Source organism: Danaus plexippus (assembly GCF_018135715.1).
Source record: "Danaus plexippus chromosome 16 unlocalized genomic scaffold, MEX_DaPlex mxdp_31, whole genome shotgun sequence".
Classification (NCBI taxonomy): Eukaryota; Metazoa; Arthropoda; class Insecta; order Lepidoptera; family Nymphalidae; genus Danaus; species Danaus plexippus.
Window position 1 is genome coordinate 2681081 of NW_026869852.1, and position 15288 is coordinate 2696368.

The following is a 15288-nucleotide window of genomic DNA, read 5'->3' on the forward strand; positions in this document are numbered from 1 at the left end:
TTTGATTTTATTTTATTCTGTACATAAAAAAATCTTGTATGAAATTTTATTGCTAATATATTAATAAATTAGTGTTCAAGTAGTTATGTATATAAATGTATTAAGAGTTTATTAAATTTTTGGTTTTAAAGCGACCTAATTTTTTGGCTTCTTGCTCCATTACGTTAGTAAGAGAGCCACTGCAAACGAAATGATACTGTTTTTTTTACTATACTATGCCTTCATTATTAAATTCCTAATACCAATGGACGAAACAAAGGAAACGGGTCAGTCAAGTGTTAAAACAAGGTTATGATAAATGAAACTAGTAAATTTAAATAATAAAATCCGCGTAGTAAATCCGAATAATACTAGTTTCATTTAAATGAATACTCGCGAAAATCTTAGATCTCATTAAGGTTATGATATCTCTTTACCTTGGCTAAACTAGCCAAAGCAAGCAAAGTTGACTTTCAATTTGAGTAATAGAAATTTTTATAATTACATTTTTGGTAATATAAACTGAATGATAAAATAGCACGTAAACAAAATATACAACGTAATAAAACACTTTTTGTAAGTAAATATGTAAATATATTTTGTGACAAGTATCCGATTTTTAACATAGACAAGCGGGCTATTTCTTTCACATCCACTACATGGTTTTGTTTAAAAAAAAACTATGATAACAAACATGGCGTGTTCGTAGAGCGTCTTTGAAATCTGTTTACAAATTTACTTTTTTTTACATTTAGTAGCCGCTTCTTTGTAATATGCGGTTATCTACAAACGGACGAAGACTCGATGTCGCACGTGATAGGTATCAGACAGTGTTATAAAGCAAGGTACAAGGATTCGCGAATGAGAGTACATGGTGATCGTTTTGCAGGAGGGGCCGGTGCGGCGGCGCTCGGCGGTAGAGGTCGAGGCGGGTGATATGCAAGCGGCGCCGGCGCGCTACGTGTCCGCGAGCGAGCTGTATTCGACCGACGAAGTGGAGTTGCTGTTGGAGGAAATCCGGGAGCTGGAGCCCACGAGCTGCCGCGGCGAAGACGTGCAGGACTTCGAGATCGCGGGCAGCGGGTGTGCGGGCGCGGGCGGCCGCTCGCCCGCCGGCACCGAGCTCACGGATCGCTCGTGGGATTCGCACGCACATTATTCGCGCGCGCCGCCGCCGCGCCCGCGAGCACTCGCCCCCGTGTACTGCCATCTGTCTTACCTCTGCACGGCCAATGGTGCCCTGACTCTTATACTTGTTGTGAGTATACCAAATATAAATGTATCAATAAAACACAATAACGTTTTTGGCTTGATGATATCAAGATATTAATTATAATTTGTTTTTTGTGATAAATCATTTTACAATTAAAAAAACACTGTGTTAGTCAATAATGTGCTATTTTAGCATGAATGTGTTTTATTATATGTATTTTATGACTTTAATATAATAAACGAGAAGGCAACAGGTTCATAAGCAATCATTTACATTAACCCTATGATATTTTACTTATAATTTAAAGTTTGTTTGTCATGTTGTTAGGTCAGATATTTTGTATGTAGAGGTATGAAACAATTAAAATATGTTTCAAAGCTATTAGCCACTGCCATGACCTACTTTCTAACAATGTACGTTGAAAGTCTTGTGCTCCGTCTATACACGGCTTGATACTATATGCAGGGTTTTGTGGATGGGACCTGTTGAAATTATTTTGCATTGTTTATTCAGTAACATGTTTTTGTACCAATTAGTATGATTAAGGTTCTTTTTCAAATATTATTTTCAAATCATAACAATGCTTAATTTGTTGATCCTAAGATTCAATGTGTCATACACTATGTTTTAATTGTATATAAACAAACTGTCATCTGGTTTCATCATCTAAATGCGTATTAATCTTTATATAATTATTTCAGTTGTGTTCCTTTACTGTGTGTGTGTGTCTGTGGGGTGCTCTGGGACTACGGTTGGTGTCCTCTGCTAAGCCACTTCTGTTTGGAGCCCTAACAACCTTCATGCTCCAAACACTGCGCCTCCTCATGCATATATCACTCCTAGATGCCTTGCTGCCCGTGGATTGGAATAGAATAGTAAATATACATCATGAAATCCTATTTAGTTGTCATGTGCTACAACTATGAACAACTCTATTAAAGTGATGTATTCCTGGCGGTACAACATCTATGATGGATCATTCTATAATTAATTTAATGATTGTATTTAAAAGAATCTAAATTACAGTAGCCCTCCTAACATATTGATATTGAGCCTGTGTGGTTTGTGTCTCCAGGGCGGGGTATCCTTCACATGGAGTGCGTGTTGGTTGCTGGGTGGTTCGCTGGCCTTGCTGCTGGCTCTCACCCCACCCGCGTCCGTCTCGGTCACCGCCAACATGCTGTACACCGCCGCTGTCCGTACCACCACTAATAGATATCGTAGCTTCATTGAATACTCTTCGCATTTGATTTGATGGTTTTTAATTTTAGTGCTGGCATAATGTAAAGACAATTGAAAGTTCCGTATTTCTGTACGTGAACAGCTTAGTATATGAGTGTTTCTTGTATTTCAGGGTGTAGGTCTGAACGCTGGCTGCGTGTCGCTGGGCGGGGTGGCCGTGGCGCTCCGGGCGGGGTGCCTGCGGAGGGGAGCGCGCGGCGGGCGGAGGTGGAGCGGGCGGTCGGGGTCGTCGTCGCGGGCGGCGTACCGCGCCGTGCCTCCCCCGCCTCCCCCGTCGCAGCCGCAGCCGTCCACGTCGCGCGACCGGCCCTTATAGTGACCGCCCTCCTCCACCGACTTCTAGACGCCGCTCCCAGAGTGACTCGCCGGTGGAGCGAAGGCCTCGCCCCCTCTCTACACCTGTAGCGACGGAGCCCACATTTTCTATGAATCCATGAACACTTTGAAACATTATTTTTCTAGTTGGACCCTTAGGCTAGTGACGTGAGCCACTCTGAGGCGGCGGTGTGCGTTTGTTCTCTCACATGATAGATACTTTGTACCCTGTCCCTGCCCCCGGGGCCGTGTCTCGTGGCACGTGTGCCTCTCTCTGAATTTATGTATTTATTAAGCGGCACAAACCCTGTCTTCTATGAGTGTAGTATTCCACTCGCCAGTATGTCTCGATGGACGAGGCGTTCTGTGAGAGTACGCGACGCTTTGAATGATGTCGGTGATGAATCAACTGTATTTTTTAAAGATTTAGTACTGTACGTGTAGGGGTGCTCGGTTTGTAGGACCACTGAGAGTTATTTCTGTAGTTGGTGGTATGTGATACGAGGGGAGGGAGTCGTGGGTTGAGTTAGTGTGTATACTACGGAGATGTCTAATACTGCCACTAGAGTTTGTGAAGCACGTCCATTTGTTAACTAGTCGGGGAGGTGAGCTAGTTAGTGTGAGCCGCGACCCGTGCCTCTGATATCCTTTGTGATTCCAACTTTACAAGTGTCCTGTCTTTATACACTCTTGTAAGTCTACAGACTCTAGTATCTTTGTACATAGTCTCTGGTTCGGTTTGTTTTTAAGCAGTGTCCCGCTCCCCGTGACTCGGCCAGGCTGTCCGGCCTGGAGTTCCTTTTCTGTAATGGCATTTTATTTAACACAAGTCTGATTTCGATGCTAGTCCGTTTAGTGTTAAGTCTTTTATATTATTGAAGCGAATTTCCTTTGTAGTTTGTGCACAAATTTTAGATTACTGTCCAAGTTTGTCTGCAAGTTTATTTTAGCTTTTGCTGTTATTCTATCAATGTTACGAACGCCCCCGTCAAGTAAGTTTTTAATATTATTATTGTATACATTTTGAAGTGTGGATATATCCAAAGGGTAACTTGTATTATAATGGAAGGTTTACTGTGTTAAGAGTTCAGTAGTCAAGTGATTTATAACATGTACTTTGTAATCTGTGACCATTTGTACTTTATGATGAGTCAACACTATACTTGGACCAACTTTGTCTTATATCGTTAGTTTCCCGGACGTCTTTAACCTCCGCGACGCAGATGACTTGCATGTTATTTTTATCTCACAGACAGTTGGGGACTTTTCCGCGTTGAGTTCGTTTGGCTTAGTGTTGGCTCATATGATATCGGTGTATTGTATGAAATATTTATTTAACATTGCTTTTAATGGATCAGATAGTTTGCATGACGTTGTTTTAAGTCATAGTTAGCACTGAGGGGATTTCAAGAGAATACCGAATAAGTATTGTTATAGGATGTAATTTTATACTGTCTAATGTATCATACTCGCGCTATGAGCTTAGGATCTCTGTACTAGTGTTCAGTTTGTACCACAGGAACAGGAAAGTGACCATAGACGAACGGAATTATTCACAATTATTGAACATTTTTTTATTACTTTGCAACTTATATAGAAACTTACTAAAACTAAATATACATAACTATAACATACATAACTTTTGTACAAAAATTTTATACCCCCCGCTGCATCTTCACACCGTGACATTGAAACTGATTATGTATCGCTCATATTACAAATTTTATTCTGTAATATTAGAATTATTGTTGAACATGAACTGAGATGTCCCTTCAGTAAACTAGAATGTTTGAGAACCGTCGTGGCATCCTGTGGCATCCCGCGGCATCCCGCTGGCGGTCTCCCTCGTCCGCTGCGGGTGTGGAGGTGCCGGAGGACATTTCTTTCTTTGTGTAATATACATATCACCAAAGGTTATTTGATTCCTTAACTTTATTGCACCGTATCATGTAAGTGAAAGTTTGTTGTCTTTAAGTGTTACTTTAGCATTATTCTCACAACATCCGCGGACACACTTGTTATTGAACACTCAAGTTTAAGCCAACATTGCATTTATATGCGGCCCGTACGTTTTAAATGATTTTTAAAGATATATTTCCGTCACAAACGTTAAGTGAGACGTTACAAGAGGCGTCTGTAACAGCAGAATACGTTTGCCAACATCTCGAGTACAGTAATCTGTGGGGCCGTTGTGATCTGTGTATGTTTATGTGCAAGTCAGCTTTGTGTGTCACATGTTTATTTACAAGAAGGATGTGATGATTCCGTAATGAATGATCTCCATTAAATTTGTGCGAGTAAATTTTACTTTTAAATTTTAACGATAATACATATATGGTTTTATACAAGTGTGTGTTGTTATTTATTACTAGTTCACTATTAACATCCCGGTGAACTTAGTTTATATGTATTTTACAAAGCACTTAATGTTACAAGATACTTAATTATATGTTAGTACAATAATGGTTTATATATTATGATTGGATTCAGAAATACTGAACATAGATTACACATTATATTCTGGTACTCTGTACTGAATTTTCCAAGAAAGATTTGTTGGTAGTTGACTCTGTGAAAATGTTTTTTAGCATTGAAATTTTATTGGATCAGTGATTGTGAGAACAATTATTGTTTATAGATTTTGTAAGTCATTATATGCATGTATTCAAGAATATTCACAGATAACCAATAAATTTTTGTAGTTTGTGGAGTGGATATTCATCTCCTTAATAATATTTGCTGGATCAAAGGTCTCAATGTTAAAATGAAGTTTTAATGGCTGCTGTATATTTTTTTGCAATATTAACACTGACTATTTTCCTTTGTTGATTATTAGTTATTACATATCAATTGAAATTTATTGATGGAATATAATAGATAACACCTTTTAAAATATACAATAAATATAACACAACATTTGTAAATATTTATACATCAGTAAAACAGACAACACTATAATAATGCACTCTACCCGCACAGCTCGTGAGTCCTAAAATATTGTTGAACAGATTCTATGACACTTTCTGCTTTTGGTTTCTCGGCTACACCCGCTATCTCTACACCGAGGTTCTCAATTTTGTGTGCAGTTGAATTGCCGATAGCAAAGTGTGGAAGGTTGGAGAGGTTGTTGTTGAATGTCTGTAGTTGGCGATAAATGTATTCACAACCCGAGGGACTGAAAAATACCATACAGCAAGGGTTCATGGTGTCATTGAGCTCCAGTAAATTACTCTTTAAGTTTTCATTTTCTTTAGTTTCATAAACTGTCACAGGGTCAACCTTTATACCTTTAGTTTCAAGTATGTTGGGTAAAATCTCTGACCTTAAATTGCCACATGGGAATAGAAATTTCTCATTTTCACAGTTCTCATTAGCTATAAGGTTGGCTAAATTTTCTGCATTTCCTGTTGTGGTGCCAAGAGCCTCTAAACCAAGCAGTAACTTTATCTTGTTGTTGCTAACTTCTCCCACAGTGTACACCCTTTTAGTGCTCCAAGTTACGAACTTGGACGGCGACCAACACTTAGAAACTGCCTCAACAGCTCTGGGGCTCGTGAGTATCATACCCTTATATTCACTTTCTGCTAACTTGTCTCCCAATTCATTTAAATTCATATAATCAAACTGCAAAGGTTCAACAAAAATAGCCTCATAATTATTGTCATTAAAGACTTTTTTGTAGTCCTCTGACACACTTTTAAATAGTACAACTTTCTTCATCTTTTAAACAAATTTCAAAATATCAACAGCAAGTTCTTTGTTCTCAGTAAATTACATATCAATGTTTATTAATGACCCTGAAACAACAAGAGTGGGTGAGATTATACCATAACGGAATTTTTTATAAGTTGCGGAACTTGATAAATATATAAAAAATCTAATAAGACTTACCATTTAATGACTTATTTCCGGTTGCAACGTTAAAAATGAAACGCAGAAACTTCTGAAGGTATTTTAAAAATGGCGATCACATAGGTTTTTTTTTCTATTTATTATAATTATTGAACAGGAAAATGTTTAAATTATTAATTTACAAACATGGTGTGACGTATTAAGATTCTTTTGACACTGACAAGTTATTTAATGTGACTGACAACTGGTATGCATAGAGTGGATAGGTCGTATGCTAGGGATTCGAATTTCGGATTATTGGAGTTGCACGTGTCAGTGAGAATTTCGCGTAATTTTTTTTTTCTGGTTTACATATATTTTTGCCTCAGTTTCTTTTTGTTCTGTAGCGTGTTATATGTGTTTAAGGGGGTTGTTTGTAGTGTAGTTGGTAGTATTAATGGTAAGTATGCCCATATTGCTTTTCTTCGGTAATTAATATACCACTCGATGTAGTTTTTTAGTTAACATGTAGGTAGACTTATTCCTAAAATTTTCATAATCTATGAAATTCAAATAATGAAAAACTGTCACAAAGCCGTGAACTACTTGTTTATGAAAATTTTCTCTTGGAAAAAACGAAGGAAAAACTTTAATGATAAAAAATTTATTGATTGATTATTTTCCTTTTTCCTAAAAAAATTATACATACATAGATCCCCCTTTCCTTGGCTCTCCCATAATAATCACGGTTTATGTTTTTCTTGAAGTTTAGAATTCTTCAACCAGCATAACTATCAAAGCAATTAATTGTCACCCTATTTGTTATTTCTATAATTTCTTTTCCGTACACTTATACCAATAATCAACAAAACCATGTCATAAATGATATACATTTGTCAATATTATGAGCCGTCTTTTCTCTATTAAAGATTGCTTCAATTGGTCATTGACTCATAAAGATTATTTTTGTAATAATTAGGCGGATCCCAAAAGTCTGTTATGTTCATGTATTAATTTAGCTACTTATTAACACTGTCCGTGTCATTTAAATCAATGCTCTACTCTACAATACATTTCATAAAGCAGATGGAAAATTTTATGGATTATCATCAGGGATCTTTAAAACCGAGTTATCCGCGACATCACTTATTTTTAAAAGTTTAAAATTGTTAGGCATTTTAATTTTTCCTGAAACACCGCTCATTAAACTACTTGTTAAGAGCAATGATCCAACTAATTCTAATTTTACATTAAGCTAGAAGAGACTTCTCATTTACATAAAGTCTGAGGTCCCACTTTTTCAATTTATTTTAAAACCTTGACCTGCAGTCCAAATATCTGTTTTGATCTTTAGATATAACTAGAAATTAAGTAAAGTCGAATTCTAAATCCAATGGAATTATTAAAATAATTAATGCGAATTTTACTACCATTTATACCGACACATCTCCACTATGTAACTAGTAATGGTGGAGGTTGCTGCTGGATCACAAAATACAGATCTATATTTCGGCATAAAATACCCTTTTTATTTACATGATATACTGGAAAATCATTAGCAATATTATAAGACATACTATTATTGACTCCCATCCAATTAAAGTTGGGTTATTGCTTATGTGGTAAATTAATTAAATCTAATAATTAAAGTTTAGTTTTTCTCCGCTTGCCGCATTGCGTCTGCCCAATTTGTTTACATTATAATTTATTTGTGCTGATACAACAATATAACTGGACTCTGTAAATAAACGCCAATAATTCACTAGAAAATCTGTCGTGTTTTCTCCAAGCAGTGTATTGAAAATTAAATCATAATATTGCAATAATAAATTATAAGTTGTTAGTGCAAAAATATTTCACAAAGTCAGTGTAAATGGATATATTTTTTTTAAAATTATTATTGTAAATCTCTGAGTATATTTTCAATTGATTTGTTTCGTACTCTTCAGTGTCCCCTAGGTGACTTTACTGATAAGTTCATGTTCCATAAAAAAAAAAAATTGTTTCATTAAGTCGATTAACTAAGTATATCTCTTTTTGTTAAGATGCTCATCTGCTCTGTGTTTATTGCTTGTTTGTGGTACGAATGATAATGATCTCTATTTATTAAAAGTCGTACAATTAAAATAATTAAAAAAAAAAACCAATCCCCAAAGTGTTTTGTCTGCCCTATGTTGGCAGAATATACTATAAAACAAGTCACGGCACAGATCAAGGACGTGACTAGAGGATAAACTAAACTAGTTTTTATTACCAAAAATATTTTTAATCTAGAAGAAAAATTAAGTGTCAATTTTACAGCCTTCAGAATTGAATAATATTTTTTTAGCTAAAAGTGTATTATTTTTATGAGTGAAATAGAAAATTTAATTTTCCTAAGTTTAAAGAAATGTGAGGAGTTTGACGGGGAGGCTCAATGCCGTTAAGCGGGTGCACGAATGGGCTGGTGGTGACGGCGCTGGTGACGCTGTTACTGCTGCCGGCACAGTACTATATACCAGACCTGTACTTAAGTCCAAAGGAACATATTTCGGAATCGCTATCATTGTCTTCGGTCACGGACAGTGATAACTTCACAGAACCTTGGTTTTCTTTAGATTTCAATATACTCGACCTATTTCTCACGTTATCTCTATTGTCACTAGCCTTTTTTATTTATTTATGCGATTGGATACAAAGAAAACTAATGGAAAGAAGAATCATTAAGGTAACGGAATTAGTTTACTGCATAAAATATATATCATACGATAGGATATGAATTGTGGGTTCACGTTTATAGTTAAATCATTACCTATGTGAATGTCTGGAGAAGCTGCGAGGATGGGACGCTCGCCAGGAGAAGTTGGAGACGACGCTGAGGATGGTTCAGAACGCCACGTCAGAGTATAACTTACTGTTACTGCTGGTGATGAGACGACAGCGCCTGGCGCCTGCGCGACCCAGCTCCTGCGACAAGGACCTGGAAGACTTCAACATGAACTTCGACACCAACCCCGCCCTGTACCGAGCGGCCGCTCTGTAGGGCACTTTATTAATTAATAAACATAGTTTGTTGATGTCATGTCTTTATATTTAAAAAGCTGAGTACGTATTTACCTATCTGTAGACCAAAAATCATTGACCTTGATTGTTGAAATGATTCAAATCTCATATAAATCTTCAAGATGTCGATTTCTTTGTGAGTATTAGCTGAATTTTCATTTTAAAATGAAAATTGTCGTTTGAAATAAAATCCTAACTGTACTTTAATTTAAGGTTAACAGTTACAAAAATAATGATATCTAAGACTTTGCGAGTTTTATTCATTTAAATGAAACTAATATTTTTCGGATATACTACGCGTGCTTAATTTTTTGTTAAAACTACATACTCCCGAAGTTTCGGGTTCCTTTTCAGCAACCGTGATCACGGGCAGACGAGATGTGAATTTTGTGAAAAAAATGTTAATTGGTTGGAGACCCCATAGAGCCGTGATTTGGTCACACCACCGGCTTGGAGTTCTGCCACGTGGTTTTTTCCCTTCGACTTTGTCTACGACAATCACCTTTTCTAGACCATCCAGTTCGCGGCGCGCAGTGTGACCAAACTATACAAGTAACAAGTAACTATCCGGTAACATATCGATGAGAGTCTCGTGCGTATCTTCAATTGGTTCAAGATTGATTTTTTGGTTCTTCTGGCAGTCCATAATAGCATCCTTCTCCTGCACCACATTTCCAGCGCATCTATTTTTTTTCTGTCTGATCCTCGGATCGTCAATGACTCTGATCCGTAAAGGAAGATAGAGTAAACCAATTTTCACACAATTCTTATCTTTATAGAGGTAGTTATTAAAATTATATTGTATGGCGTATTTTAACGTGTATATTGTAAGCTTGTCAACATATTCTCATTGAACTTGAAGTCAGCATTTAAACTTTGATATATTTAGTAAATAATACTATAAAGTCTAGAGTTATATCTCTCTTGGTTTTCATAGGCACGATAAACTAGTTGTTGCATCTATCATAGTTGCAGGTTGAAAGTAAATTAAAAAGAGAGAGTTTAGCTAGTCATCGATATTAATTTTATGTGAAATTTGTCTGATGAAGAGTTCCATGAACAGCCCATTAAATATGATTGTGGCAGGAATTTTTGTGAAACAGTAAAAGGTTACGAGATAATTTTCCATTGTGGAACTGTTTTATGTGTCGGAGAATTAAACAAACCGTGGTGTTTTAAAAAAAGTGACGTCAGCATAATTGATGTCACCAATGCCTATGTTCTTGATTGTCGTCAGGTTCGCAGGGTCTTGACGGTACTCTAGACGGAGGGGTAGGTATAAAACCTTCCACCGCGTTAACAAAAAAAAAAGGGTCTTGACGGTAACCTCGTAACACGACGGCTCGAATAAGACTGTTTTTTATCTGTACTCTTGCCTCTATTTATACCCACCGACACTTACTGTTGTAACTACACTTCCACAGATGGCTACGCAGGTGGTTCTAGGGGTGACACCTGATAATGTCAACTACCCTCAGTTATTGATTATGCAAATAATAGGAATTGCGACGAATTATGAAATAATTGCCAGATTATAAAATGAGAAAAAACCTTATCATTAATTATTGGCAATACTTATCAGCTTTTGCTTATTTAAGTTATGAATCCTAGAAAACTAAGATATTCTAAATCCCATACGAACAAACAATTTTTTTTCTCTATTTCTCTAATTTTCTTAAAAAGGTTGTTTAAATCGATATAGGTACAATTATATTAAACAGAATTTAAAAAAATCGGCTGCACAATTCAAAGCCGCAACGTTAGAATTATTGCCTTATGGTACTTTTCCAAATTATCGTATCTTAACGCAAATTCTCTGTAGCTATTATCTTTTAGGTTATGACGCTTATTATATTTTCCAATGTTATCCATTGCTTTGAACAGGAAGGGATTGATTAGTTGTCAGTTGGAGCAGTGAGGTGAAAACTTTCGCGTAAATTTATAGTGAGGGGATTAATCAATAAACAACAAACGATTGCTTGACGAAAAATATTATTATAATTTACTTTGACTGGTCTGTGAAGGCTTGTTATTTATATATAACATTATTAAAACACATAACCGAGAGCCACTATAAGAGAAGTGTTATCATCACCTGTACTGTCTTAAAGGATCATATGAAAGCTTCGGAATACAACATTTAAATTTTCTTTAGAAGCGATTTACAAAATACTTTGTTAAAATTAAGCACATTGTTAACGTTTTGATGAATTTAAGCCTCATTAACGTGTTCGCAGCCTTGAGGAGCGCTTTACTTGGAAATAAAGGAGCTTTAGAATATTATACGCAGATTTCATTGTTCACGTTCTTAGATTTAATTAATTAAGACTTGGATTACTCCCGCTTTGAACACATATCGTGAAGAAAAAATGGAACCGCATTCCTTTTCTTTCTATCTTTAATTGTGGTTATTTAAAAATTATAAGACTTTTGTTTGAGCCTTAACTGAATTTGTTGGGGAATAACCACAGTGCTTTTTAATGTGTTAACAACATTTTATTCCATATAACATAAAATCATAATAAAATTTTGTGTCGAGAGAGAATTAAAAATATGGAAAAAATTGCAACTCTCTGCACAGAAACAAATATTATACTGGTATGTATGTACATATACAATAATATAATATATCTATTGTGCTGGTAACTTTAATTATAACTTTGTATTTTGAATAAATACCTTCATAACATGAATATTTCTTGCATTCAAAAGGTTCTAAATTATTAAATAACAAATGACTTAGATCATGACAAAAAAATATAAAACACATAATACCATTTAATAAAATAGTGAAATGATATTTAGTAAACTACGTAAGTAAGAAAACTGTATTAATTAGCAGAATTTATAAGATAGATGGCGGATGAATAAAAACTATTTCCTGTGTTATATTGCGACTTATATTAAAAAATAACTTGTTTATACTGAGCACCTAGTTGCAGTAATCATACTAATGCAATAAAATAATATTTAGTTTACATATTTTCAGTAAAAGAGCGTGAGTAAAAAATACCACAGCAAAAGCGTTGTCTAAATATTTATTTCAATGAAAATATTCTACACCAGGAATATAAATCAATATTTAACGAATTCAGTATTTATTGGACCGATCTTTTTTTGTATACACATGTCGGCAAATACACGAATATCATCACTCGGATTTAGTTAACAATAGCTGCCTATTGTTTCTTTTGACTTTTTTCATTAAAATGCAATGGAATAATAAACTAATAAAACTCGCTTCTATAGCTTACGGAGCTAAAATATAGAAAATAATTTTCAATTACAAAGAAATTATATTACAGTAGTAGGAGGTTAAACAGTCATTCATACTTAATCATCTCAACATAAAATTATAATAAGATATAAGTTATTAACAAAATAATTTAATTCAGAGTAAAAAGCGTGGGTTGCATTTAACTACATACATATATCTTCCTTCTCATAGATAGTTGCCACTAGAATGATTATAAACTTCAATATCAATCAAAGTAACGCCTACATGCAAGGCAAACAAACCAAACTGGACGAACTACGACGAGAGGCAATAGAGATGGGGCTACAAATAAACACGCGGAAGACCCAGGAGATGACGTGCGGAGCAATAACCTCTTTGTTGTTGCTCATTGGCACAGAGTCTGTGGAAAAGGTCCACAATTTCACCTACCTCCTGAGAGAGAAAAACCGCGTCAATTCCGGTTCAATGTCAAAACAGTGCTGTAATACGGGTGCGAGACGTGGAAGGTTACTATTGACATCTTTGAAAATGTGAGTCTGTGGGAAAGCTGCGGTGAGATACCGATTGACCTGCAAATCAAACGTCGCAAGTGGAAGTGGATCAGCCACATGCTCTGAAGGGACCCAGAACACATATTGAAGCAAGCCCTAGTCTGGACTCTCCAAGGTAAGCGAAAAAGTAGCCGCCCTAAGCAGACCTGGAAGCGGACGATCATTGCAGAGGCCAAAAACATCGGAAAAACTTGGAGCGATTTGAAAGGCGAAGCTCAAGATCGAACGGGATGGCGGACATAGAACTAAAAAAAGGAGTCCTATTTTTTTAAATTCCTTTTCTCTTTCTGCTTGCTTTTTCTATATTCTGACTCTGTTTGTTTTTGGATACCCTTCCTATCCCACGCCCTACGCTATTGCCCTCTCCTAACAGCGTTACTGAACAAAGCCTTTGTTTCATGTTTACTAACATTTCATTAGACGTAGATTGAATGTTTAACTAACCAGTAGTTAAACGTTACAATTCCTTTGTAGTGAATTTAACAGAAAAGAAATAACCTCTAAAAGTTGAATTACACACAGTACGTAATTATTAAAAATTGTTTGCCTTTGTTAGCTTTTAATATATTATTGAATCTTTTTTGTTGAAGAGAAAATTGTTTAGCTTCTACAAATAAAGTTCCAAAATTAATATTTATTTCAGCAAACTTCAAATAACAATATGGTCTGAAACCAATTATAAACCATATGAATAACAAGCGTTTAACAAAACAAAACAATAAGATTCCGTTTCATTAAGATATAAAATAGTATCTGCACGTAAAGCCGTGAGCAGAAACTTGTATAATACACACAAAAACTATTAAACTGTAAATGATTGAAAACAAATAAAGTTAGATTGCCTCCAATGAAATACAATTTGTTTAAAAGTCTGCTAGTACTAACAAACTATATATTAGGTTTGATATCAAACATGTTGTAGAATTTTAATTTCATATTTATTTGTAATCTACTTTAAAAAAAAATGTGACGTAATTGATGGGGTTCTACGGTATAAATGTCACAAAAATTAAAAACAACCAGTTCTGTTAATAAACAATAGTTTAAAAAACTAAAAAATCTCGCTTTAATAGCTAACCGAACTAAAAAATAGAAGATAATTTTCAATTACAAAGAAATTATTTTACAGCTATAGAAGGTCAAACAATCATTCACAGTTAATCACCTCAAAATAAGATCTAAGTTATTAACAGAATAATTTAATTCAGAGTAAAAAGCGTGGGTGCTTGCTATTGAATGTTACAATCATTCTAGTGGCAACTGTCTATGAGAGGAAAGAGATGAAATATGAATGAATGATTGTTGTGCTTCTTGTACTACCTTAATATAATTCCTTTGTAATTGAAAATTATTTTCTATTTTTTAGTTCGGTTACTTATAAAAGCGTGTTTTTTTAAACTATAACTTATTTTTAATATTTTAGTTCAATTAAAAAAAAGCTTGTTGGAAATGTACAAACTGATTTCTTCTTACAAAATATTGTACTATGAAGTAGAATAGTTAAGAGAGGAAATGACAATTAATTTATACTTATAATAAATCGTTAGAGAGGTCAATTCTGTACATGAAATATATTTTCAAAATAACTATAGGGGGTGATTAGTGATTGATACTGATGCCAAAAATATAATCAGTAAAATTTTTCAGAAACAAAAAACTACTTGACGGATATTAACAAAACTTGGTACAATTATTTTTCATACTCATGGGTAGATTATAATTTACTTTGATCACGTTACAATCAAAAGGAGCAGAGCAGTGAAGGGAAATGTTGGGTAGACGGGAGAAATTACTAAATTTTTTAAGCTTTCGTCGCGCGTGCAGTCTTAATGGGTAAAGTTACATAGAAATCACGTATTATGGAAATATTCTACATA

The 15288-nt window shown here is 35.1% G+C and overlaps 3 protein-coding genes across 3 annotated transcripts; 2 read left to right on the plus strand and 1 right to left on the minus strand.

The window, feature by feature from the left end:
• Positions 1-647: 647 nt before the first annotated feature.
• Positions 648-5097, plus strand: LOC116771687 (uncharacterized). Its single transcript, XM_061528278.1, has 5 exons — positions 648-799; positions 869-1237; positions 1894-2067; positions 2268-2387; positions 2547-5097. Exons 2-5 carry the CDS (start codon positions 917-919, stop codon positions 2748-2750), a joined length of 819 nt encoding a protein of 272 aa, XP_061384262.1. The 5' UTR covers positions 648-799; positions 869-916; the 3' UTR covers positions 2751-5097.
• LOC116771688 (uroporphyrinogen-III synthase-like) lies at positions 4299-6791 on the minus strand. Its single transcript, XM_032663596.2, has 2 exons — positions 6641-6791; positions 4299-6546 (listed from the first exon to the last, which is right to left on the minus strand). Exon 2 carries the CDS (start codon positions 6467-6469, stop codon positions 5717-5719), a length of 753 nt encoding a protein of 250 aa, XP_032519487.1. The 5' UTR covers positions 6470-6546; positions 6641-6791; the 3' UTR covers positions 4299-5716.
• A 60-nt stretch (positions 6792-6851) lies between these two features.
• LOC116771872 (uncharacterized) lies at positions 6852-9636 on the plus strand. Its single transcript, XM_032663865.2, has 2 exons — positions 6852-9287; positions 9360-9636. The coding sequence occupies exons 1-2, from the start codon at positions 8997-8999 to the stop codon at positions 9600-9602; spliced, it is 534 nt and encodes a 177-aa protein (XP_032519756.1). The 5' UTR covers positions 6852-8996; the 3' UTR covers positions 9603-9636.
• The last annotated feature ends 5652 nt before the right edge of the window (positions 9637-15288 follow it).